Source organism: Medicago truncatula, chromosome 4 (genome assembly GCF_003473485.1).
Source record: "Medicago truncatula cultivar Jemalong A17 chromosome 4, MtrunA17r5.0-ANR, whole genome shotgun sequence".
Lineage (NCBI taxonomy): Eukaryota > Viridiplantae > Streptophyta > Magnoliopsida > Fabales > Fabaceae > Medicago > Medicago truncatula.
In genome coordinates this window covers 43,517,392-43,545,380 of record NC_053045.1, presented here as the reverse complement: position 1 = coordinate 43,545,380, position 27,989 = coordinate 43,517,392, and the positions used below count along the sequence as shown (strand labels likewise).

The window sequence follows — 27,989 nt, the reverse complement described above, 5'->3', positions numbered from 1 at the left end:
CCCTGACTTTCCACTTATATCTTCCCTCTCTTCTTCTTTCACGACTTCTTCTTCTTTCTTCTTCCTCTATTTTTCTTCCTCCATTTTCACAAGAACCCTAATTTCACCAACATATTATTGTTCGAATTTCTCACCAAATCCTTTTGCAATAATCAATTCGTCACCTCTAAATCCGCTTTGCTTCGTTTTTAGCTCCAAAAAATGTCGTCAACTGCAACTTCCACCCAAGACTCTTACTCAATGGGCTGGGTAACTTGTTATCGTAAAGACCCACCTTAAGAGATGCAGACCTCGCGTGGAATGCTTCCTGTGTGCTACTGTCATCAACCTATGGTGATCTACATTGCAACTACTTTAGAGAATCAGGGGCGTAGGTTTTGGAAGTGTCGCAATTGGCAGGTTAGTGTGTTCATAATGCTTATTATGTAGTTTTTGTAGAATGAAAATTAATGGGTTGTTGGAATGTTGTTCATGATGCACAGAAAGCAAGGAAATGTAACTTGTTAATTTGGGATGATGAACTTGGTCCTTCTACGAGACCTTTTGTTACAGTGCCAGCTACTCCATCAAATGCATCAATTGAGCAGCCAAGGAAAGAGTCGTCGAAAGCGGTGGTCGAAGAAGTTAAGCAGGGAATGTCAAATGTGGAGACTAGATCAGAGAAGTGTAACTGTGCAGAAATTTTGCAGGGAATGTGGGACGGGAAGAAAGAAAAAATGAAGATGAAATTGGTGCAACAAAAGAAGAAATTTGACTGGTTGAAGTTGTTTGTTATAGTTAGTTTGGTGTTCTTTGTGGTATGTTATGCAAAGAAGTAGTGAGTTAAGTGGAGAAGTTGGAATATGATTAGTAATGTGTTTGTGGTAATGTAACGTGTTTGGGATTTAGATAACAATGTGTTTGTGTTTGTGGTGTTTATGTAATGTGTATGTGTTTATTTGAACTTGTAATGTGACAATGTGTAATATGTTGGTTTGGTTTGATAAAAATGTGATCTTATGAATTAAATTTGTTTGTGATTGAACCTGTTGACATACATACATCATATGGAATTAGGAAAGCATAAATATTTTACATTAATAATAGATGATGTCAACATAGAACTTGTTCATAACTTGTGCATAGACAAGAATTACAACCAAAATACTTAACTAGGATACTTAAAGGGTGTAACCCATAATCTGTCAACATTACTTGGTCTTAGCCAAGAATTACAACCAAAATACTTAAACACAACCAAAAGGCTAGGCAGAATTCCATTCAAGTTGCATACACAGTTAAAACCAACTAATTAAAACACATTAAACATATTTGATGGTGTCAACTTCTCTAAGGAGGCCTAGACATGATCCAAGCTTTGCCTCTGGGACAACTTTGACAGGGGGATCAGTCTCCTTCTGAGCATCAGCATTACAATCATCATCTATATCAATTGGGTCATCCATCTTCTTTCCTGGTCCCTTCTTGTTAGCATTAGTTCTCTAAACATTCCTACCACTTCTCCTCACTTTACCTAAGTCAAGCTTCTTACCTTCTGACTTTGCTTGTCTTGGTGCTTGTGTTGGTGCAACAGATGGTTTGGGTGGAACAGATTTTAATAGTTTTCACAATGGTATATGGTTTAACATATGTTTTTGAATGTGTTGATGTGTTTACTGTTGTACTCACATCAACAGATGGTTTCACAGTTGTTTGAAATGTGTTGGTAGTCTTAACATTGGTGTAGACCTTTGCACTAGGCTTAGCAATGTTAATTGTGTTTGGGTGAGCTTGTACAAATGTGTTGACTTTTGCAGATGGTGCTACAATTGTTTGTGACCGCCTACCAGTGTGAACTGTGGTGTTTATTGATGCAGATGGTTCAATGATAGTTTGTGTTTGTGTTAGTGCAAGTGGGTTTGTTCTCATAAATGCAACAGGTGGTTTGGGTGGTTGTTTTGGAGGGTTTACCTGTTTTGGTGGGTTGAATTTAGGAAGTCCCTTAACAAGTTTTCTCTTCTTCTTGACTGGCTCAACTTTCTCACCCATCATAGTACTTATAGATCCCTGACTACTTTCAACTTGAGTTGCCTGAGAATGTTGTGCTTGTGCTTGCCTTTGAGAAACTTGTGCTTGACCAACTTCAACTTATGCTTCACCTTGACTTACAACTTCACTTTGAACCTGGCTTGTGCCCTCTGCTAGCCCATAACTTTGTTCTGATTGCCCTTCATTCTGCTCTTGCCTTGTTGTTTTTTTAGGTGCTTTCCTCTATCATTTAACATTAAACATAGTATGCATTAGAAACAGTAAGCAGATAATGAATCTAATTATTATTACAAGTTGAATCTAATGAACAAAGTAATATGGTACCTTCCTCTTTTGTGCTTCAGGGTTAACTGTCTGACTCTTGCATCCCCTGGCATTGTGGCCAAATTTGTTACAAGTTGTGCATCTATAGCTTGTGTTTGCTCTGCTATACTTTCCTTGTGTTTGACTAGCCTCACCAGGCTCCCTCCTCCTCAGCTTCTTTGGTCTCCCAGGCCCTTTTTTATAAATTGGTGGAAGCATCTCCTCACATTCCACCTCAGGCCACATATCTTGCCCATTAATGGCACTCACATTATGGTTGTAACATGCTTCATATGTCTTTCTAGAATAACACTCATGGACAAAGTCTTATGGCCTTCCATCTCTCTTACCTATGGCTGCAACTGCATGCCTACAAGGTATACCTACCAACTCCCAAAAATTACAACTACATGTCCTATTTGCAGTGTTTACAGTAAACTTATGTCCACCACCCACCATTTCAACCTCAAACTCATCACCTATTCCCCATGTTGCTATCCAGTTTCCAGATTTCTGAATCTCAGTGTTCAATCTTTTCCTTGGCATAGGCATGATATCACCTTGCCAGTTACTTAACTTATTCCTAAGTTTTGACATCCTATTCATGAGGTATGTTCTAATCCACTTTGCCATTGTGAGGACTGGCTTATCTCTAGCTAATAATATAGTAGCATTAAATGCCTCTGAAATGTTATTCATTAATACATCACACTTAGGATAATATGAAAATGCATGCTTGCACCATAATTTAGGATCATGTCCCATTAGCCACTCCCATGCTTTCACATCCACCTTTTTCAGCTCTTCCATCTTAACAACCCAAGCTGTGCAGTAAAACACAAACATATACACATTCAGTCAAACCCCTTATTAATAAAACCCAAATTATGCAGTAAAACATAAAAATATCAGTTATGCTTTTACCTTGTCTATATGTAGCCTTTGCTGCACTCATCATCAAATCCCTTATCAAAGTTCCTCCTCCAAAAAATTTCTTGAAATTGGCATATAGATGCCTAAGATACCTATGTTCAATTCTATCAGACCATTCATCAAACACACTCATCAATCCCTGAATCATACAAACAAATTAAGATAAGTTAATCATAAAGAAATAAATAAAACACAACTTCAAATTAAGTTAAGTTAATCATAAATACCTTTTGTTGATCTGAAATAAACACCCATCTTTTGTTTCCAATATCTTCAAGCAGTAAAGTTAAAAACCACCTCCATGTCTCTTTGGTTTCATTCTCAACAACTCCAAATGCTAATGGGAAATATTGGTCATTTGCATCTCTTCCAACATCAACTAATAATATACCTCCAAACTTAGTTTTCAAGTGACACCCATCCACTCCAATAAATGGCCTACAACCAGCCAAAAAACCTTGCTTGCAACCATCAAAACAAAAGTAAAACTTGCTGAATCTTTGTTGATTTGTTAACAAGGTTCTCTCAACATTAAACTTGAGATTATTCCCATTACACACCCTCTTTAACTCAGCTGCATACCTCCACAATAGAGTGTATTGTTTCTTTGCATCACCATCTAATATTTCAGTAGCCCTCTTCTTTGCACTCCAAGCTGTATGAAATGATACCCCAACAGAATACTGCCTCCTCAGATCTTTCATGATATCTTTGACCTTTTGTTCACCACTACCCCTCATTTTTTCCACAACAATATTGGTTAACCAGTTTGCATTGGCACTGGAGTTATCTAATGACCTACCACATGTGTGGGCCACACCCAATGTCTTTATTTTATATGTATGGCTGTTAGCCACTTTGCTGCAGTGGGCCTCATACTTGCACCCATTGTGTTTATCCTTACACTCTACCCTACACCTTTCCTTGTCATTTTTCACAAACTTAATTTGATATCCATTTAATACATTCCACTCCCTGATGGCCATTCTGAACTCTACAATTGACTTAAAGTCCATACCAACTTTGAATTTAAAGGCTGGTGTTAGTTGGCTCATCTTAAACACATATGCTCTTGGTCCCCTTTCAAAGTCTGACTCATCAGGGTCATCTGAATAAAGCTCATCACTTTCATACTCTCTCTCCCACTCAGGATCATAATCATCTTCTTCTTTTTCAACCTTTGATTTTTCCTTGGTTTTTGAACCTTTCTCATATGCCCCTCCTTTACCCCCTTCTTTACCATTAGCCCCAACCATTCCCACAACTTCATTCATATCCAATGTAGTTATATCATATGGTCCAAACCCATCATCAACCCCCAATGCTCTATCATGCTCAATATCATCAAAATATTCACCATCTGACTCATCTTCACTGCTCCCTAACTTCTCATCATCATAACACACCAACACACATTTTCCTTTCTTGTCTACCTTTTCCTTCTCTAGTCCTTCTCCATTTACATCAACCTGAGAACTTTGTCCAACTTCCCTATTAGTAACAGTAACACAGTTTGGAACATCCACCAACCTACTAACTTCATCAACATCATGTTCTACAAAAAAGTTAACTGGCTTGTTTACTTTCAAAGCATATTCCTTCATCTCACTAACATCAGCATCTACCTTAACAACCCTATAGTTTACTTCGTAATGAGGCATCCACCATAACCTATATGTACCCTTTTTAATACTCAAATCTTCTTCTACGTACCCACATAATTCAAAAAAACTAAACTTATCAGGGTCTAAACCTTCAAACCTTCTTACCTCCCCTCCTGTATAACTTATCAACCAGTCCCTACTAAAACAACCTCCATAATGACAATCAACAGAAATAGTACACATACATGTACAAAAAATTGCGAAAACAACATTTAGGGTTTTGAAAATGCATAAACCGAATAAGGTTTTTAACATAAATATACAGGTTCAACATTTAGGGTTTTGTATGCATAAATCGAACAGGGTTTTCAACAAATCAAACACGATTTCAACATTTTTTACGGTTTTTATTTCAAAAATTTAGTTTTTAACACAAATCTAACACACGTTCAACCTTTAGGGTTTAGAAAATCCAGAAATAAAACACAAACACACCTGCGATAAACGAGCTCCAACACCAGCGAAATCGTTTGCACCGCAACTCCTCGCGAAATCGTTTTCACCACCGCAGCAATCGTTTTCTCCAATCAACTTCGTTTGTGACCTTCTGCTTCTTTGGTTTTGCTGGGTTTCTAATTCGGAACCCCAGTTTTTTTAATTTTCCCCTCAAAATCGTGTTTTAGAAACAAATGAGAGGGAAGTGGAAAGTCAGGGGCAAAATCGTCTTTTTACAGTCTCAGGATTCATTAAGGGCAAAATGGGTAGTTCGCATCCTAAAATCTGAGTCAGCCTGACTCATTCCCAGTCACTACACGCCAATCAGCGCCACGTCGCTCATCACCTGCCACGTGCACAGGGCTTCTTAATTTGGACCAAATTATAAGTGATTAATATTTGCAGTGGCAAATTGGGAGGATTGGTAAGTACATGGACTAAAATTCAACTGAGACCTATTTGCAGAGACTGGACACATATTTAAGCCTTGTTAATATAACTCATCTATTGAGCAATTTTATTTTTTTTTAATAACATGTTGAGTGTCATTGTACTGCAATAGTTACGATCGAGAGACGCAATGTATATTATAGAAACTATGCATGTTTCTTGGGAAGAAATTATGCTTTTTTATTGAATATATTTTGGCGATATGTAATATTTAACAAATAATAATGTGTCTTTTAACAGAAAATAATAGTAATGTGTATGTCAATATGTGCATAGTTAAGTGCATCTCCAACTTATGAAAAAAAAAAAACGAACAAATAACATAAAAAACGCTAAAGATGTCCTTGCCAAACAACGTGAAAAAAATAATTGTTTCAAACAAATTATTATTAGAAAAAGCAAATTACAATTATGCTCATACACTAAAGTAATGTTTATTAAGGACAATATGGAGATTATGGTAAATAATAAGTAGGAGTAGGCTTGTTAACTTACCCTTGATATTTTTAGTTGGGAGTAAGTTATCAACCCCCTATCTATCTATCTATCTATCTATCTATCTATCTATCTATCTATATATATATATATATATATATATATATATATATATATATATATATATATATATATATATATATATATATATATTTATGTCTGTTTTTTTTTTCCTTTATCATTTAAAAAATGTAACAAATTATATGAGGATGTTTATACTTACTTCTTTACTATCTCAATTATACTCTTAAACAGTTTTTTCTATAATAAAGATTGTTGTTAGTGTCATTAAAAAAAATTAGATTATATTATTTTTGTTATATTGTTTGTATCATTGAAATAGATAATCATGATTAGTTTGGTTTGTTATAACTTGAAAGCAACAAACATTTATATTTTTAGTTTTTCCTTATTTTTTTTATATTTTTAGTTTTAATCAAAATCATAATTTCATAAAAAAAATACCGTTCATAATCTTCAAACGTGAGCGCAATAAATATAGCAGAAAGACAAGCACGTGAGTCCCATCTTTTCGCTAGTTATTATAAAAAAATGATATAAATTGTTTATTGTTTAGGTCATTCAATATCAACAAAAATAATATATTTATTTGTTTACTAAAAATAACCATTGGTCAAGTTTGTGTTTTTTTTTTTTTTTGTGAATCAATCAATAATAATAAAAAGTTTCCCTAAAATATATAAAAAATAAATAAATAAATTGATCATGAAAGTACAATATCCAAGTTTGATAACTTAAGTATACAAGGTTAGCACAATATCAAGGCATAAGTTCCGCAAATGTAACTCCCTGCACCCCCGAATGTGTACAAACAGTTCAAGACTTACATAACCGTAACCTCCATGACCCCACTCTTTCCGCCACGAATTTTGAATAACAACAAATTTTTTTCTTTCTTTCTTCTTCCACATCCAACAATTAGGGCACAGTGACGACCTTGTTTAGATCCTTTCCATCGAGAAAGAGAATATATCTCGGGAGAAGGTTTTTTGATTTGGTGGCTTTTAACTTTTCGGGTCGGGTAACTAATGTCGTGTCCCATTCTTTAGCCAAACTGACTTTGACCACTAATAATAGGATTTGGCGGGAAGATATTTCAGATTTATTAGGAATCATTATGTAAATGACTTAATTCTTTAATAAATAATTTTTTGCCTAAAAAAAAAAAACGCACATACACATAAGATACAAAGATTATAATCTCATATAGTAAACACAAACTTTCTACGAAAACATGGCAATAGAAAAGCTCTACAACTGTGAAAATATGGCAATAGAAGCAGAAAATGATACCAAAGTTCTAAGAACCGACAGAGTAACGTAGCTCTAAACCAGAGAAATTCTCTCCTAACTGATTCTTAACAAACTTTTTGAATAATGTTGCCACTCCCCTACCATCTCTTAAAAGTTTGTGTTGTTTTTTGTGATGTTATAAAACATAACTTTTTTTCTTCTCATGAAAGGCAGACAACTTCTATTTTTTTACGTTTCAATTCTTCCACTCTCCCATTTGTTTGATCAAGAAATATAAAATAAAAACAATATTTTTTTTATAATGGTTTAAAAATGAGAACATTTCCTTTTTTCATTAATATTAATATAAAATACAACTCCCACTCTGGTCGCACATGCATTTTTTTTCCACTTTATAAGTATATATTGCATGTATATTCAATAAAATTTTGTAGAGTTTGTACATCCATTTTGTAGAGACTAATAAACGTGTATTGCATAGATTTAATATATTGTCTTTATTTTTATTTCTAATAGAGTTCTTTACTTTGTAATTTGGAATGAGATGAGAATGACAATAGTAAGAGTTAAGAGGTATGTGTACACGTTGGAATTGAAAATTTGAAGGAATAAAAAATGTATTAATATAATGGATTATATATAATTGCACATATATGGGCCAATCTGGTAGGTCTAACAGACTTTTCTATAAGTCTTAGTTTGACCTCTTAAAATTGATGAGCTTTTAAAAAGCTTCAGCCAAACCTATATAATAAACGAGAGAGGCCAATTCGGGCTTTAAGTAGGCCCCTGACGGGCGGCCTGGTCTATTCCCTCCCCAAAATGATCAGTACTATTCTTTTTTCTTTTTTTTTTATTTTTACAAATGGTTAGTACTGGGCTTTATTTACTCGGATTGATCAATTGTAATTTTCAGTTAGAGTTTCTCTTTAGGCCCACAATATCTCTAGGGATATTAGGAGGGCCTAAAGGTTCACTTTCGATTTATGGGAAGTTACAACTCATTCGTTGCGTTTTGTTTTATTTCTTTAATCTAATTATAAATTGGCTTATTTTAGCGAAATTTTTCTTTTAACACCTAGCAATTGCTCATTAAAAATTGTGACCATTTGTTGAATGGCGATTAACTACTGTTAGCGAGATAGTTAATTGTCATTCATCACTTTTTAAATCGGTTAAATCATTCTCGTCACATTTTGTGTTGGCATAAATACTGTTATGTGGCAGAGTTATTTAGGGATTGGTACCTTAGATCGTTGTTTTGATGGATCAATGTAGACGAATCATGAGTTTATCTATTTCAGACCGTCCTGACTCGATCTTCTAAAATGTCTATAAGACGAGTTCATACGATGGTCTGCCTATAAGCCAATGACTTAAGATTACTCGACATTGATGGATTAGACCTTGACCCAATCCACATAATGTCATTTTATTTTCCTCCGCAGCTTTTTACTCAACTACTAAATTTACGAACTACTTTACCATACATGTCACTTCTTCCAATTAAGTTCCACTTATGGTAACTTATTGGTTCATTTGGAAGTCTAAGAATAATTTACACTATAATAATGTTATTAAAATTAAATTAGTTTTATTACATGATGAATAAAAAAATAGAAATAAAAGGAAAAGCTCCTTATTAGATGCAGTGTTATGTTCTGTTAAAATCAAAAGACGATTCTTTCAGTCTCTTTCTCTCTATCAACTTTCTAGAGAGAGAAAATCGCAGCCATGTCCTTCACCGTCAACGAAGACCACTTCGCCGCTGGCGACGACGACAGCTACTCCGGATACGGCGGATTCTCCAGCTACTCCGCCGAAGATGTCCCCGTAGATCACACAACAGCAGCGCCGGAATCTCCGGATGTATTCGGATTCAGCGATCAGGATCCGAGTTACGCTCAGTCTCCCTTCGAACCAGTGCATGCGATGGAAAACGGAAACGGTTACGGCGGTCACGATGACGACGTTTTTGTCTCCGATGGTCCAGTGCTTCCTCCTCCTGCTGAGATGGAGCCGGAGGAAGGTAACGTTCTTCGGGAATGGCGCCGGTGAGTGTTTCAGTTTGTTTGAATCTGCTAGATCTCGTTTGAATCTGCTTAGATCTATGCTAATTTTGCTTTCAATGCTAATTGCTTGATCTTAAAGTTTTCTTTTTTACTTGATGTTTTCTTTTGAATGCTTAGGATTTTGAATCAGGTATTAGGAAGTTGAAAGACGTGAATTGAACTTTGTTTGTTTCAAATTTCACTTGAAAATTGAAATAGTTTACTTGAGCTGAAACAAAGTTTTTTTGAGGGTTGTGATTTAGTAAACCAGATGCTGATTTAGTGAACTCTTGCGTGGTGACGAGCTTTTGAGTGTTAGTTTTATCCTCTGTTGGATTGCAGTTTGGATTTTAATCGGATTCTGTAGTTTGTAGGATTTGTTTTGCGTGCTCGTTTATGCGGATTGAAATATTGGATGAATATGTCTGTTGATCAATTGGGGAGAGATCTTTTGTACACGATCGTCTCTCCGCCTTTTAAACTTAGATCTAGGTAGTGATTTATAGATTAGCAGATGATGATAAAGTTTGATGTGAATAAATAGCATCAAATTGTCTTGAAAACATTTATTGGATTTAATGAGAGTGCTTAGGGACATATGAGAAACATGCAGGGTATGTTTGACAACAATGCAGCATAGGTTTGAGTAAAATATCTAGTCAAAAATAGAAGGTAGGAACGCTGGGGTCCCTTTTGCTTCAAATAGACTATCACAGTGCTTCTAAGGGTTTTCCAAACGTATGCATATCGTGTTTTAAACTAGTTGTCTGTGTTGGCAAATCCAAACGTATGCGTATCGCGTTTTAAGCTAATAGTCTGTGTTGGCAGAATCTTGGTAAACATCGTATCGTAATGTTTACATATGCCTATGTTCATACTTGTCAAGCGTGAATTTTGTATTGAGTTAATCCTTGTGCAGTTTTATGATGTTCCTATCTCATTGTTGCAACACATTACCCTTTATTTCTTGTTAATTTTTTTCCTTTGAATTTGGTTTCTTTATGTGATGGATCATGGATTCATTTTCGTAGGAAAAGTAAGGATTTATATCCATTGATTAAAAAAGGCTGTAGAGATGTTGATTCCATTACACACACTCTTGACCTCCAATCACGTGGTAGAAACTCCAACAATTGCACCACATCTCCCTTTCAACTGAAGCACAACTTTTGTTTATAAAAATTAAAACAAAATATATGGAATGCAAGTTTAGCAAGAGGCAGCAAAATTTTAGTATAGAAGTGGGAATTAGACAGCATACCAGATCACAAGTCTTGTGGTTTCAGTCCATCATATTAAATGATGGGAGATAGACGAAGACATGAACCAGAAGATCAAAGTAGGATAGATGAAATTAGGATATGTTTGCAATGTGAATACAGTAGTGTCACTCAAGTATAAAGAAAAGTTTACCACAAAACTATAAGCTCTGCATTGTTGTGCAAAGTGTGAACCCAGTGTCAGATGGTAAATAGTCACTAAAAAGTAAGTTCAATGTTGCAGGAATAAGGATGCATCAAATTAATCATCAGAAAGAAAGTTGGAGTAGCTCTCAATGTAGATTTTTTTTCTTCTTCCCATCTTAGGTGGTTTGAACATGTGCAAAAAGATTCGTAAAAGCATCAACAAGGGTTGAGCAAATGAAGGATAGTCTAATAATTAAAAGTAGAGTGAGGTCAAAGAAAACAATAGATCAACTTATTAAGAGGAATTTAAATGGTTGATCTTGAAACATGGTGTATGACAAGAATTTATGGCATCGTTTGATCCTTGTAGTCAATCCCACTTAGTGAGGCAAAATACTATTAATACAAATACTATTTGTTTGGTCATATGAGGCAAAATTATTCTGAACCTTAAATGTAGGACAAGTATTTGTTTGCAATCTGATTTTTGGAGATTTCAGATCTATTATATGTTTACTGAACTCGGTTGACAATGAAAATGAATTCGTTGTGCAGTCAAAATGCTATTCAACTAGACGAGAAGGAGAAAAGGGAAAAAGAAATGAGATTAAAGATTATTGAGGAAGCTGAGGATTATAAAGTGGGTTTCTATGAGAAAAGGAAGCTCAATGTTGAGACAAACAAGGTTCAAAACAGAGAAAGGGAGAAGGTAATTTTTACACACCTACATTATCATTACTTTTTACAATGTGATTTTTGTTCTCTTCTTTTAATTTTTAGAGATGAACTGTGTTTGTGGAACAGTTATACTTGGCCAATCAAGAGAATTTTCACAAAGAGGCTGACAAAAATTACTGGAAAGCAATTGGGGAGATAATTCCCCGTGAGGTTGCCAACATTGAGAAGAAAAGAGGCAAAAAGGATCAGGATAAGAATCCATCAGTTACTGTCCTCCAAGGCCCAAAGCCAGGCAAACCCACCGATCTTTCTAGGATGCGGCAGATATTGTTAAAGCTGAAACATACGCCACCACTTCACATGGTTCCTCCTCCTCCTGCACCTGCTAAAGACTCCAAAGAAGGTAAGGACGGAAAGGAAACAGCAACTAAACCAAATGGATCAGCACCTAAACCTAATGGATCAGCACCGGAAGTTTCACCTGAATCACAACCAAAGGATGCTGCCAATAACGGTACTGCAGATTCACCCCAGAAAGAAGCTCCTACCACTGAGGAGCAGTCTGCTGCATAATTCTGTGTATCATACTTGCGCTCTCAATCTTTCTCCTGTTCATTTTCCCCCTGCATTCTTAACTTCTTTTTTTTGCATGCTTTTAGTTTGTATGGTCTTTTTTTTGCATTTTATTTCAATCATTAAAGGTTTTGTATCAATTAAATCCATTATTGTCTATTATGACCTTGGAAATTCAAATGTTACATGATTTTATAATACATTCTTTATAAATAACGAAGTGTGATTTTAACTTTTTATGATCGATGGTTTACTACTTCACTTATTCATGTCAATTGGATTTTTCTTTCTATGCATACAAAAAATTATAGTTCTCTTTCCTTTCCAAGTTCTAAATAAACCGATTAACGCTTTTTCTCAAATTTGTTCTTTTCCATTGTTTTTGGATACACCTTGTCTGGATTGGATTTTGAGTGCTCCTCTAGAATGAAAATTGTTTATGTCCTAAAATAAAAATTGAGGGATGAACTTCACCACTCTCTCTAACCTAGGGATCTGGGCACCATTATTAAGCCTGAGTTTGGACTACCCTCAAATTGCAGCGAAAGTGCAGGCCAGATCGAAGCTAACATAACCTTCGGTGGGAGGGGTTTTCGTTGTGTCTTGTCAGTGATTCACGGAGAATTCAAACGTGTAGTAAGGTGGTTTTGGGACATATTCTTGAAACAAAAATTTGGGATATAAAGCATTTTCCGTTAAGTTGGCATGCCTCACACAATTATCTCCTTGTTTTCCGTGCCAGAACCTGATTTCATTGGTTGAATTTTTTTTCGGGAAGGTCTCGGGATAAAAAGGGTCGTGATATATAGCAACACCCCAACTTGACTGATCTCTCTTCCTCTCTATTTTTACATGTATTTCACGAAGTGCAACGAGTTTGAACGAAAGTATAAACAACTTGATCATCCGAATATCTTCCCTTAACTTGATCATCCAAATGGTTGTTTAAGTAAAATACATCTTCCATTTGGGAGTAGGGTAGGGGACGGAAAAGGTAAAACTCATCTCCACCCTGTCGCATTGTCATGTTTGGAGACAATCATAAATTTACAAAGAAAAATTTGTATTGACACGAAAACCAAAAAAATAATTGAGAGAGAAAATAAAAATAATGTGAGTATGAAAGAGAATGTTATATCATATATAAATCATGAATAAAAGAAGAAGAAGATAACACAATAACTTCTCCCCATATGTGATTAATTTCTTTAAAGATCAAACTAGAACACAATGTTCTATCATATATAAATCATGAATAAATGACGCACCATTTAAATGTAATAACAATTTCTTAATGTTCTCGCATAAAATTCTCTTTAAATCTACATAATATTTCAAGGTAAAAAAAAATGCTTATTAAAAAAATGTATTTGATTAGTAGCGTATATTTTGAATATCTTCAAAATAAAAATTTGAAGAAATTTATAATATACCAATTATAATTTATGTTAGGATTAAATATATTTTTATTCCCTTTTGAAATTTCAACATTTCATTTTTAGCCTCTAAAAAAATTCTTTAACGTTTGGTCTCTACAAAGTTATATTGCATGTAGTTTTACTTCATGTCCTTAAGTCGATTTAATTTTTTTAATGATCTTGCATATTTAGAACGTCATAAAAAGTTTGTGCACAAAAAATGAAGTTTTTAGTGTTTAAAAAATTTACATTTTATTCCTTAGTCACATTTATTAGCAAAAAATTACTTTTTAGGTTAATTTAAAAATCAAACTTTGTAAATCTACTGAAATTTTGAATTTGAAGATATGAATTACAAAAAATAAAATGTTTGACTAAACAATAAAATGATCTTTCTTTCAAAAAAAATAAAATGATCTTGAAGCTTATAAACACTGCCATGTCATTTCTGTCGTTCTATGTGGGACTATTTTTTAGTGCCTTTGTTTTGCTTTATAAGCTTTAGTAAAATTCAGCAACTCATAGTCATATTGTAAGCAGGCATTTATCCAATGCCTTGAACTCCTAGGTTTATGCCAATTTCATAGATAGCTTGTCATTAATTATTTTAATTGCTTATAAGTATTTTAGAATCAACGATCACATAAGACAATGTTTGAATGGTAGAATTCAATTGATGATTCCTGAAATTTTATCTCGTAACGTACATATGAGCATTTACATTCTCAACAGAAGTTTATTAGCAGTGTTTATAATCCAATAATATCATTTCAAAAAAGACTATAAACCAGTTTAACTTTAATCAAACAACACCAAATTGAAAACTAGATCGTGTAATCCATTAATATCACATTCTTTAACTGGTCTATTCTCTTTAGTAGGGTTCACAAGGGTCTTTTTCACACATGTTAAAAAATGAAACAATATCATAAATGCGCTATTTAAAAAACCTTACCAAGCTCACCTTCATCACATTCTTTAAAAAGAATTAGACAAATAAAAGAAAAGAAGCAAAAGAAAATAAAAATATGATCCATTAAACTAAATATAAAGATAAAGAGAGAGAAATCTCCCTTTGAATATTTTCCCTTTTCATCTATTTATCTACTCTATAATCACACAACAATTTTGATTTAGGCTTCACCGCGGAGTGACCTGAGTAAAACTGACAGGAGCAGAACTAAACTGATGGCTAGTGGACTCAAAGGATGACTTCTTTAGAGAGGATTCTCCTGAAGTCTGGAAAAACCCTGGTGCTGTTATTTGCTTTTCATTGAGCCTGATTTTCTTGGAGAGCATATCAACAACTTGTGACATCGATGGCCTTCGGCTTGCTGCTGCTTGTGTGCAGAAAAAAGCTACTTTCATGTACCTAATCACCTCTTCCTTAGGAAATTCAACCATGTCTGGATCCACAAGCTCCAACAGTCTCTCCTCTTCATGAAGCTGCCACGCCTGTTATTGCCAAAAATAAACAGATACACTATCAATGTACAAAAGATTTACACATGCATCCAATCACATCTCTAATAGTAGAAATTTGTGGAAATACTTAAATACCGGAAGCTGAAAACGTACCCATTCCAAGAGGAATTTGTTTGACCCTCCCCAGTTTGTCCTCGCACTGCTTTGGCCACTAATTACTTCAAGTATAAGAACCCCAAAACTATATACATCAGCCTTCATGGTTAACTGCCCTCCCATTGCATATTCAGGTGCTAAATAACCGCTGTGCATATTAAAACAAAAGGTGTTTATGAGTTCTATGGTGTAAGTGTGGATTGAAGAGTATTGAAAATAAGTTCAGAGACAAATGAATATATAAGAAAATCCCAGTAGTTATAGAAAATTCATAGTCTATTTCTTTTCCCTGTAATATTATAGTTAAATTATGTCCAGAAGACTGACAGTAGCTAATTAGTATCAGTACAAATCTTCCAAAGACAATATAACAAATAAGAAGCAAAGAGAATTAACTACAAATCTGCAATGTAACGTACGTTGTTCCGGCAATTCTTGTGCTAATATGAGTGATGTCATCTGGAAATAACTTCGCCAGCCCAAAATCTCCTATTTTTGGATTAAAGTGTCTGTCAAGTAATATGTTGCTAGCCTTGATGTCTCTGTGCACAATGTGTGGAACGGCTTCTTCATGAAGAAATGCAAGACCTCTAGCCGTACCTGTGCAAATATTAGATCTTTTTCCCCAATCTAGCTTAATGTTTGTACTTCTGTTTCCTACAAAAGTATATGGGGAAAAAAGGTTATGTTTTTCATCCTCTGATCTGCATCTGGATCTTAATCAGTGATTCCATAATTCACAACATTTTGTTAGATTTACCTAGTAGTGCACGATCAAGGCTGTTGTTTTCCACATATTCATAAACTAATGTACGATTAGGTTCTTGAGCGCAGCAACCAACCAATTCAACAAGGTTTGGATGCTTGACATGCGATATAGTTTTAATTTCAGTTAAAAATTCACGAACTCCCTGCTTTGATGCAGCTGAAAGGCTCTTTATTGCTACTTGTCTTCCATTTTTTAAGGTTCCCTAGCAAAATTTCAATATAGGTATTTAGTAGTAGCTTAACAATCAATAAGAGCATATGCATCAACAACAACAACAACAACAACCAAGCCTTATCCCACTAAATGGGGCAATCAATAAGAGCATACTCTGATAAAAATGTGACATTAAATGCTATTATAGCCTGTAGATTTATATGCAGTATAACTGGAACAACTCAAGTAAAAGGAGCAAATAATTGCCACTGGAATTGGATAATGCGTGTACTTTCAAGCGGAAAAGAAACTGTTAGAAGTTACACAAGCATTATTAAGTTACCTATATATATTTGGGGTGAAGCCATTCTGATTTTTTACTATAACCTATCTAATTAATTGAGATCCTAGCAAAGTTTTCAATTTCAATATATCTTCTGATGTTTCGTTGGTGCAAATAGGCTTTCAACTTTCCTACCACTAGACCAAAATAAATTTGACCCTCGAGCAAAGAAATGTGTTTATCGGGTATGTATCCAATCAAAAGGGATACAAGTAATTTGATCCAATGTCTAGAAAGACATTTTTACCATGGATGTTAACTTTTAGGAGCGAACATCATTTTTAATACTCGTCTTCTGGGAGAATTGAAGATTCAAATCAATATCTTCAACTTATAGGCTCTGATTTCACAACCCAAACCGAAAGTCCAAAATTGTCAAATATAAGCGACTCAAGTTTTTCATATCAAGTTGGAAACAAATTTACAGAAAAAGTCAAGTTCTGAAAATCTTGATTCCAACACAACAGAGAAATGAGACAGTCGCTTTAGCAAGGGTTTAGGGCCTTTTGACTATGTCTACATAAAAAAATAAGTCTACGAGTCCAGAAACTCTAGGTAATATATCTCCCGAACCTACACAAATTGTTTAGTCTGCTTCATTTTCAAATTTAAACTCCACAAGTCTCGTGTCAAATGATTTAACATCTCTATTGCCATTTGAAAAGGTGTATGGTACCAGCAAACTATTTCTGTGTCATGTGAGAATCTATTACCAGTTTTCCATGCCTTCACTTCATAATTCGCAAGTATATAAATTCTAAAGAATATTTGAATATTCACGATGCTCTAAAGGTTCCTGGGTGGAACGAGGTGTCTTAGAAGAGATTAAGGCTCTTAGGGGAAAAGAAAAAGTCAAACCTGGGAGATGGTTGAAATTCCTAAAGGAAAGGCAATCGTGGGATGAACTGGTACTCGGAATTCACAATCAAATACAAATTAGGTGGATTTAATTGAAAGGTACACAGCAGCTGGTTCATAAATGTGGCATTTATTACTTAGACAAATTTGCACATCTAGCAAAGTTGAACGCCACTAGAGTTCGATTATTCCCGACTGCAAATCTTGATTGGCCTTCACAACAACTACGTGTGAAGGCATCCTTAAATGATAACTTGGATAAGGAAATGTACAAGGAGGATTTCCCAAGCTTCGAATCACATTTCAACTAGAAATTATGTACCGTACAAATATCACCTTATTGACTAAAGCAAGCATGAAAAGCTTTGCTTGAAAGATTCACCGATAATCTATCATGTAGACATTCACACCCCGAAAGACGGTCATGTTAAATGTGTATGTGGATAATATTGTGCTCGCAAGAGATGTTTGGCTAGAGAACCCCCACTCTGGCGAATAGAAAATAAAGATTTTGATCCCGATTTGGATATCGAAATTGCAAGAACCAAAGCAGATATTGTTGTTTCTCAAAGAAAATGCATTCTATATCCTCTTAAGGAGACTGGCCTTCCATTTACCCTATAAGAACACATTCAGACAGCATGCCAAATCTTGAGATATTTGAACAACGTTCCAGATAAAGGTATGTTTTTAAATGTAAAAAAATGGTCTGTGTACTATCAAAACATATATTGATATTAGTTAGTTGGGCTAGACTTTCACAGACAGAATATGAACATCGGGATCAGGATACTACACATGCGGGGTGAATAATTTGATTATATGACGGAATGAAAAGCAGAACATGGTTGAAAGGAGCAGTGCTGAAGCGGAATATACAGCTATGGCTCGAGGGATGTGTAAAATAATGTGGATTAAAAGGACTATTGAAGAATTGCACTTTGCCTATAAATCTACTTATTAAGAATTGCTTGAAGTTGAAATAGAGTAGATTATATCAAGATCTGAATCATCTGATTCAGTTCTAATTTATTTTCTGTTTTTTAGCTTATTCTTTCTATTTCTATTTATGCATCCTAGGCTGTAACAGATTGGTTTGTATTTTTTTAACCAATTCTGCCTGTATATTTCATCCTTGTACAACCTCAAATGAACACGGAATAAAACTATAATTTCTTTTCCAAAAATCACAGTAATGATTTTTTTACGGCCCCAATAACTTCATAATAAAGTCTTCCATTGCAAAGTACATAACACTAACTTGTCTAAAGATTGACACTTGGGTAACAAGTGAAGTCCTAAATCAACATCGAAGAAAGAATTAAATGAACAGGAAAATAACAGAAACCCAAATCAAGATGAAAAGAACAAAGCTGTATTATTGACCAAAAATAAGGAAATTGTATTACAAGAAGATCTCTCATATAATCCCTGAGCAATGCTCCTCATAGAAAATTTGGAATTCTCTATGTCCAAGCTCAAAGCCAAAAACTAATCCAAATGACTAACTATCTCTCTTTCGCTTCACACGCACCTCATATACCCCCACTCACATATGTTTCCTCTCCCTCTCTCTAACTAACTTGCTAGCTCGGTGCTCACCTCTCCATTTGGGTCTTTTTTTTCATGGACCCTATCAGAAAATTGCAAATACCCCTCTTGTACCATAAAGCACCTTGGAAGAATCGTTTTGATACGTTGATCTGATCAACAAGCAATTAATTCTATAATTTTGTAATTTATGCAAGAATCTGTGACCTGAATACCTGGTAAACAGTGCCAAAACCTCCCCGTCCTATCTTTTTGCTTGGATGATAATCATCAGTGGCCAACCTCAAGTCTTTTTCAGAAAAATGCATAATATTTTCAAGTGGATACCCTGAGCAACAAGACCTGGCATTAAGTATAGTGCTAAATGGTAAAATGTTGTAGTTACAAAAGTATTGCTGATTATACATCAGAACATTTATGAACCATTGTTGTATTACATGTCAGTTACAACCTAACCAGTAAAAATCCACAAAGGATGTTTGTTGCCAATACTTAAATTATGTTTTCACTCAAGTATAAACCAAATGGACATAATTATATTTTGAAGTCTACAAATGACAGTGACCGAAATGCAAGACACCTTGATGTGCGTTAGTCGAATTGAAATAATATTAAATATATCATTAAAAAAAGAGAACAACTGTCATGATAAACCTAGATCCTCTCCTTCTCTCCATTGTGATTAAATAGCTAGTATCCAGTTATTTTCTCGGGTAAATTATTCACAGTCATGAATCAGGAATTATACAATAGTCTACCAGTATTGAAGGGTACAAAATACTAAAATAAGTACTCACCATCAATTTCATTAGGAGTATGAGGTGGACTCCTTTTCTTCTTGAGAGTTGAGGCTCCAAAGCAACCACAACTCATAATGATCCTGGTATGTGACTGCTCTTCTGTGATGCCTGCATTATATACCGTATTGCAATGTAAGTTAAGTGCCATTCGACAGAGAATTTTTTACAAACACTGGGAGATATAACCATGTAAACTGCAACGGCGCTTGGTAACAAACTCGGAAAGCAATAATATGTATAGATATATCCAACTGAAATTATTGCTGTAAATAGTAACCTTTTTAGTTATTTTACATTACTAGTATGAGGCCCATTAAGCAAGGTCATTGGGTTTAGATTTATCTCTAATTAAGCAAGTTTTTATTTCTAGTATTGTAATCAACTTTGAAATAATATCAGAAAATTTCACAATTTCTACATGGTATCAAAGCCTATCCAAGATACATTGGGCCACCAACTATCAAGTTTCCGCTATCAAACCACTTGAGCCACGCTCCTGATATCCAGTCATGGGGGTGAGGGTTGTGTTAAGAGCCTCCCCGGTTTGTAATGTTGAGTTAGGCCAGACCCAAATTTGAATATAAATAATTAAAATATTTATTAAACCTTACATGAATTTCCATAACTTGCAAAATTTCGGGGGTAAACATATGGAACAAAAATTGTAATAACTTAAACCCAGTACATGGATTCCAGAACATAAATCTCAACAGAAGTCAACTATTTCATATTTAATGGTTCCTTAGAACCAAAGGTTACATATCCTTCCTAAAATTCAGAACAGAAACACAGCCTGAACAGTGCCTTCAACTCAAAGCATCAAACACTTCTTCAAAAAAAGAAAGAAACTAGGTTGCAAAATTTAGCAATTCCATGAGAATTGAAGAACAAAATTGGAGTTTGTAGATGAAGCTAAAAATAAAATAAAAAAGATAGAAAGAAAGAGGTGATGAACCTGATCTAGTATGAAAGGCTTAACAGGTAAAAACACAGAAACCAATTTTGAGAAATCAAAAGATATGAATCATGAATGGAAGGAAGAGGACTCACCTTTCAAAAAAATGCAGATCCTTCCGGGGATCCAACTCCAATGAAGGAGAATTTGTGGAAAGAGTTGAATTTTGAATAGAAAAAAAAAATGGAAATATTTGAATGATGTTGTGCTGTGTGTGTTTGGTCTTGTAGGTTTTGGGAGGTAGTAAGTAAGGTGGGGTCACATAAAGACTTCATTGTTCTTTCTATTCTCATTCACTCCGTTGTTTTTTCCATCTGTTACTGAAAGTGACCGTTTCTGGTATCACTTTGGCCACCAACGATCACACAAACACTTTTTATACTCAGCTAAACCCAAAAAAAGAGCTTTTAACTTTTAGCTTATAGCTTATAAGTTCGTTTCACAAAAAAAGCTCTGTTTGGTAACACTTTTTGACCATGAGCTTATAGTTTATTTCACGAGCTTATAAACTATTTTTCAGAGGCTATTTCAAGTAGCGTTTGAGCTTATAGCTTCTCATTTTTTGTCTCATTTTTACCCTTATCAATTTAACAAAAATTCATATCTACCCTTTGTAATAAATAACTACGTTGAAGAAAAACATAGCACTTTTAATCCCAGATTTCACTTTAACTAAATATATATGCTCACGCTTTTATTTATTTTTACAAAATATATGCTCATGTTTACAAAAATAAAAACTACATTTTTTCTTAAAAAAATATATGTTACGTTTGCCTAAACTAATCATATTACGTTATGTTTAATTTTGTTTTTAAGTCTAAAAACAAAATTTTGTTTGATTTTGGGTCAATACGTTTAATTTTGTTTTAGTGGGTAACAATTAATTTTTTTTAAAGGTTTTGTTTAATTTTTTTATAAAGTCTAAAAATTGAAATAAAATCAATTTTAAATAAAACATTAGCCAATTTATGAATTTAAAAATAACATATGAAAGACATATTAGATTAATATATTTAAACTATGAAATTTTAAATATTTTAAATATCAATTGATACAAATTTTATAATGAATTAAAAATACCCTTTTATGTCATTTTATGTTTATAAGCTAGTTGAACCGTTAATTTTACCAAACACTTCAGTTAGCTTATCAGCTATGAGCTATCAACTAGCTTATCAGCTAAAAGCTATCAGCTAGCTAGCTTATGAGTAGTGTTATTTGAACAATCAAATGAGACAACTTATGTGACAACTTTTTTTTCCTCTCTTTTCATTGGTCAAAAATAATGGAGAGAGAATAAGAATATAATGTGGGTATGAGAAAGAAAATTGTCAAAAAATTGTCAGAAAATGGCTGTACAAATATCATTTATCTATTAATATTAATCGTTTAAATTTGATAGAATCGTAATGAATGATAAATTTTTTAAAAATAGATAGATAAAATGTGATTGATGTATATGTTTCATTATAATTTGAACTTGAATTATTTCAAAATATTCATTCTTGTGACACTAGGGTAAAATAAAGTTTTAAAAAAACTTTAGAAATATTCAAATCCACTATGAACTTCCTTCAAAGAAAAAATCCACTATGAACTATTACGTATATAATTTTTTGAAGGGGTATTTCGTAAAAATTGTTTATAATCAAATTTTACAAAAAAAATATTACAAAATTATCAGTGTAGCATTATTTGGAGGAAAAAAAATAAAAATAATAGTTAACATTCGATGTTTTAACAAATTTTTACATTGTGAAATGTGAACACTTCGACCCAATTCAACTTTTGTCAATGGTTCCTTCATAAAAAATAAAAAATAAAAAACCTGTTGTCAATGGTGTACGTGTACTCCAATGGAAACGTGGAAAATTCATTGTACAACGTACACGTCTTAGAAGATAATTCTATTTTGATGGGAAAAGGATTCCTTGTATGAGAATTTTTCCAATATAATTTCAATGTTTCAATTTGTCGGGGAAACCAATGGATAATTTCTATTATCTATACCTATTAATAAAGGCAATACTATTTTTTGGTGTAGCCTTTTTTTTAAATCCCAAAATGCTCTTATTTGATGTTAGTTAGCAGTTTTATCAAAAACAAAAATATAACTCCTTGGCAGTAGTTATAACATACATAGATTTTCACTTTCAAAATGGATATGTGAAAAAGAAGGGAGAATAGCAAGACAGTAATATGTGAGAGAAACACCACATCTTGCCAAAAACGGCAGTTACGGATCAATATTACCCTTTGTTAGTCTTTTTTCCGTTCCATTGTCCCCAAAGTAAGTTTCTTTCTCTATGTTTTTTAATGCTTACGATCAGGCTACACATTCTTCTTTCCAACTTCTTTTTCTTTTATATTTCAATCTTCTTTTTTTATTTTCTCTTTTGATTGATGATGACCATTATTTTTTATAGATACAGGGGGATAGCACGTGGGAGAAGAGAATTTACAAGGTTTTGAACATTAATTATTTTTTTATGTTTGTTTTTATAGGTTCTATATGAGGTTGTTTGCAGTTAATACTTTATTTATTATGGATTTGACAGTTTCATGCGTACTGAATTTGCTTTTATCATTTATTTCAATTATATTTTTGTTTTCTATTTATAATTTTCTCATGCTTCCTCAATGAACACCGTAATTCATAAGACTATTTGTTCCCTCCTTTTTAGGGAACCCTTCTTTTTATTGTTAGTGTCCTACCTTTCATTATTAATCATTATTGCGTATTTTCATCAATTCATTTCATACTTACACCAAACTTAAGAAAAGTGAAAGCAGTTGTGGAAAGGGATCGTTAAAGAACACTATGAGTAAATACAATTGTTGAAATAGTGCTCATAAAGTTTGGTATGCCTGTTTTTGCTCCAAAATTTTCCTTGAAAGAACCGCAAGTACAACATTTACAAGTTAACAGTTTCTTACGTCTAATAGTGGTTATTTCAAATGTGAAAAACTAGACTGACATCAATAAACACTCTGCACATACATAATTGTGGTGAGGGAGTGCACTATCAAATCAAATAAAATAAATGGATGAAACATATATGAGTGATCTGAACAAAAGAGGAATAGAGAGAGAGAGAGAGAGAGAGAGAGAGAGAGAGAGAGAGAGAGAGAGAGAGAGAGAGATTGGTAAGGCAGAGATGTATGTTGCGACGACAGGGTGCTAAGCAAAAAAACTAAAAAAATTGATAAGGAAAAATCTACATTCATGTCTATTTAGATTTAGACTTTTTATCTAAAACTAAAATTGATAAGCAAAAAAAATAAAGATAAGAGAAGAGTTGAAAATGACATTGACATAATTAAAGTAATTTAAAAGTTGGTCGTCGTTTCATACTTGAATTTGCTTTTTAAGTGTCTACAAAATCCACCGCCATACATATGTAGTAATTTTTGGAACAATAAAAATGAACAAACCCATGATTCCTTTTCCTTTTAAGTTCCAGTTTGTAGTCATTTTGTTTTCAATTTGGAAGCACACAAACACTAACAATAATATGTAGGAAGTTGTTTTGTAATGACCGACCTTCACCATGGTCATTTTCTTTCCATTTTCCTTTTTAAAATTATTGAATATTGTCCATTTCTACTTATTCTACATTGGACACTCGACTATTTGTATGGATGGTGAAATCAGAGGTGACTCTTTTTATTACTCTATTTTACCATCTTAATGTCCAACTTAAGTTTCAGTTTTGGATTGTGGGTTAAAACCACCGGAGTAGAGAGACACGACAACTAAACTTCTATGTTTATGTTTGGTTTCCTTTGAAGCTTTCAAATCATGCAAACCAACGGCGAAAAGAATTGCAAGAGAAATAGGCAGGGAGAAGTGAAAAGGAGGATGGAGTTGTCCTCGACAACAGTGATATTAGAGCATAAGAGAGATGAATACGGATACAAAAGGTAAGAAATGTGCAAGTCGATGCATTAACATCGATATAGAAAGCATCGCACAGGTGGTGTTGGCATTTCTAATGACCCTAAGTTCTAATGATTTATTAACTATGTATCGTTTACTCACCAATTTATTTATTAACAAGTTATTGACTAACCTATTTATTTAGGGTTTCTATTGGCTAAACTTATTCACGAAGAAACATATCAATACGTTAGCGCAGTAAAAAATGCGGACAGACGGGCACGGGAGTGCCCGTCTGGACGCTAGTAAATATAATATAAATAAAGAAAATGTTAACTAGTGTGTCTAACATTGAGTTGGGATCTTTTCATTTCCGAAGATAAACATAAAAGTTTGAAAAAAACAAAAAGGCTTAAGTGCAGTTTTGCCCCCCTATTTTGACAGAACCGGAATTTTACCCCTCCTATTTTAATACTCGAAATTTTACCTCCCCAATTTAATGTTTTTCGGAATTTTGCCTCCCCACCATATTTGAGTGCATTCTGGCTGATGTGGCACAGTGGTGATTTGGATTTTAAAATATTATCTTATTATCCACCTAATTAATTATTTAAATTAAATAATTTTTAATTACAAAAAATAATTAACTTTTTAAAAAAAATCGAAAAAAAAATTAAAAAATACCTTAAAATGCAGAAAAAATTCTAGAAAATAAAGATAAAATGTAGGGAATAAACGGAAAAAAAATTCATTAATATTGTTTAAGCCACATCAGCCAACTCCCGAAAAATATTAAATTGGAGGGGTAAAATTCAGATTTTTAAAATAGGGGGGCCAAAATTCAGAAAAACATTAAATTGAGGGGGTAAAATTCCGAGTTTTAAAATAGAGGGGGTAAAATTCCGATTCTGTCAAAATACGGGGGGCAAAACTGCACTTAAGCCAACAAAAAAAAACTAATAATGGTATATATAACTCAAGGATTCATTATCTACTTTTTTTTATCTATCTTTCATCAAATGACGTTCCTATCTATTTTGGTGGTGGTCAGGGTTTAAACCTCGGACCTTGCATATTTTATACATTGTCCTAACAACTGAGTTAAGCTTGCGAGAACGTTCCTATCTATTTTAAACAAATGGAGAGGATACTCACTCGTCTCTAGAGCATTAGTTAAGCAAATAAAAATATAAATTTTGTGTTGAGAAATGCGAAGAAGTTGTATATTCAACAATTTAAAAGTCAATAATTTGATGATCTCAATAAAATAAATCCACTTTTAATATTCTTGACTAATGTCATATGGACAATAGTTAATTACTCCATATGTGTACTATGCATGTGAAACGAATAATTATAATAGTTTCTCAATGTATCGAAATTTAAAATAGTCTTTAATTATGTATTATGTTAATCAAAATAGTCTTTTACGTTAAAACTAAAATAGTATTTGATTGAGCACTGTGTTACTCAAAATAGTCTCCTACGTTAAATACGCTTCATTAACGTTATTATATTAATCCCCAATATTTTTACTTATTGTTTTATTAGTTTCTATAAGTACTTATTTGTTGTTGTATCGGTCTCTATATAAAAAGAGTTAATGTCACCAATGAGAGACCATTTTAACGTTAGAAACTATTTTCACTAACGAATTATACGATCAAGAACTATTTTAGAATTTTGATACACTGAGGGGCAATCGTGTCTACTTGTTACACATTAAGGAATCAAAATTACTATTTTCTCAAATGATAGATTGACAATAACGTGACCGTGTCACTCGTGTGTCTGCTTTTATATTACGCTTGATTGTATTTCATATTATTGAGTCGAGTTTAAAAAGTTCAAACATATATCGCACTCGACTAATTTTGAAAAATAAATAAAAATAAGATCCCTTTAAAATGTAGATTGTTAGTTTTTTTAGTTTAAATCATAATGGTCCTTTAAGTCTTGTGATTGTACAAGGTTAAACATTTAAGTTTTTAAGTTTCGAATTGCTCCTTTATCTCTAGAAGAGTTTGCACTGTTGTCCTTTTTCATCTAACTTTGATAAAAGTGAGATTTGTCTATATTTTTAATTAGTGTGTGTAGATTGTTAGTTTTTAGTTTTCCATGTCATTTATACGTTTTCATATATCAAATGATATTATCTCTTCGTCAATGTTTCGTGTTTGAATACTATTTACCTTTATTTTATTTTAATTACGGTGTTGCAAATTGATAACCAATAAAATGTTGGTTATTATATGCATTTATCCCTCATGTTTTATGATGTCTTGAGTGATTGCATGATTTCTATCATTTAATATGTGTCTATTTAAGATTTCAAAATTTATGTAGTTTTAATTGTTATTTTGTCATTTTGAATTATTAATGCTTGTTATGGATGGTTTTGTGAACATGTTAAGTGTTTGTTGCGAAGATGTTACAAGATGCAGCGCTGAAAAAGATTTTGAAGATGCGTCATTGAAGAACTCTCGGTATGTCTCATACAAGTGTAGAAATTTAGGCCCCTTGTTTGCAACACTTTGAGACTAAGTTTAAATGAGCTGCCTCTAATTACTGTACTACAAGGAAGAAAGCATACACTGATTCTCAAGAGATAAGACAATGACAACCCATATGAGAAATTACCAAAGGGCATAATTGGTACTGTTTATACTTGTTTCATTAAAAGTGTATTGTTGGATGGAAAATGGTATGTTCAACACTTTATACATAAGAGAGTCCTTGAACCTAATGCCTTAATATATTTTGGTAAATATAAGGTGTTCAACCCATTTGCGTGGTTGGTCATAGCTCAAAGTAGATGATTTTTCGATTTACCCTACATTCTAACAATGGTACAAAAGTCTTGTTCGACGAAGGGCTCTACCAACTCCTTACATCAGAGGTCTTCCTTGCAACAGCGATCAGGGAATATGTTCGGTTAAGTGCGGCCAACGGCGGTGTAAGTAAACATGGATGAAAAAACTTTTGTTTGAGGGGGATCGTACCTGTGAAGAATGGACGGAGTCGTACTTGAGGGTAAGGTTGCTGGTATATCAAGCATGAGTAAAGTTTTGACTTACCTATGCAACTGACTTTAATCCAACATGAATAATCTTCAGGCTCACATCATGAGCTAACACTTCTAACAATTTTTTTATCTCAATTTTTTAGTCACTTTAATATATCAGGATAGTGTTGATTAACCTTTTGAACAACGTCTAGTAATTAAATGGCTAAATATGGTTTTAGTCTTAACAAAATTACGAGCTTTCAAATTTAGTTCCTATTAAATTTTAACGGTAATTTTAGTATTAATATTGCAGTTTGTAAGAGTAGTTTAGATTTTAGTGGTATTTTTAGTCCTCGAAATAATACCTATAAAGTTGGAAT

At 33.4% G+C, this 27,989-nt stretch overlaps 5 protein-coding genes across 6 annotated transcripts; 1 reads left to right on the top strand and 4 right to left on the bottom strand.

The window, feature by feature from the left end:
• Nucleotides 1-1,319: 1,319 nt before the first annotated feature.
• LOC120580264 (uncharacterized) lies at nt 1,320-3,254 on the bottom strand. Its single transcript, XM_039833856.1, has 2 exons — nt 2,353-3,254; nt 1,320-2,250 (listed from the first exon to the last, which is right to left on the bottom strand). The coding sequence occupies exons 1-2, from the start codon at nt 2,575-2,577 to the stop codon at nt 2,128-2,130; spliced, it is 348 nt and encodes a 115-aa protein (XP_039689790.1). The 5' UTR covers nt 2,578-3,254; the 3' UTR covers nt 1,320-2,127.
• Nucleotides 1,528-2,028, bottom strand: LOC120579976 (salivary glue protein Sgs-3-like). The gene has a single exon (XM_039832773.1). The coding sequence runs from the start codon at nt 2,026-2,028 to the stop codon at nt 1,528-1,530; it is 501 nt and encodes a 166-aa protein (XP_039688707.1).
• LOC112420904 (uncharacterized) lies at nt 2,659-5,111 on the bottom strand. Its single transcript, XM_024780706.2, has 3 exons — nt 3,492-5,111; nt 3,256-3,403; nt 2,659-3,155 (listed from the first exon to the last, which is right to left on the bottom strand). Exons 1-3 carry the CDS (start codon nt 5,109-5,111, stop codon nt 2,659-2,661), a joined length of 2,265 nt encoding a protein of 754 aa, XP_024636474.1.
• Nucleotides 5,112-9,234: 4,123 nt separating this feature from the next.
• LOC25493188 (clathrin light chain 1) lies at nt 9,235-12,530 on the top strand. Its single transcript, XM_013601612.3, has 3 exons — nt 9,235-9,637; nt 11,596-11,749; nt 11,845-12,530. The coding sequence occupies exons 1-3, from the start codon at nt 9,318-9,320 to the stop codon at nt 12,289-12,291; spliced, it is 921 nt and encodes a 306-aa protein (XP_013457066.1). The 5' UTR covers nt 9,235-9,317; the 3' UTR covers nt 12,292-12,530.
• Nucleotides 12,531-14,543: 2,013 nt separating this feature from the next.
• Nucleotides 14,544-21,042, bottom strand: LOC25493187 (cold-responsive protein kinase 1). 2 transcript variants are annotated; one of them, XM_013601611.3, is made up of 7 exons: nt 20,815-21,042; nt 19,762-19,872; nt 19,180-19,292; nt 16,051-16,261; nt 15,710-15,947; nt 15,288-15,438; nt 14,544-15,164 (listed from the first exon to the last, which is right to left on the bottom strand). In XM_013601611.3, exons 2-7 carry the CDS (start codon nt 19,835-19,837, stop codon nt 14,850-14,852), a joined length of 1,104 nt encoding a protein of 367 aa, XP_013457065.1. In that variant the 5' UTR covers nt 19,838-19,872; nt 20,815-21,042; the 3' UTR covers nt 14,544-14,849. The 2 variants fall into 2 exon arrangements, with proteins under 2 accessions (XP_013457065.1, XP_024638556.1); XM_024782788.2 differs by lacking the exon at nt 20,815-21,042 and having other exon boundaries at nt 19,180-19,306.
• Between the last annotated feature and the right edge of the window lie 6,947 nt (nt 21,043-27,989).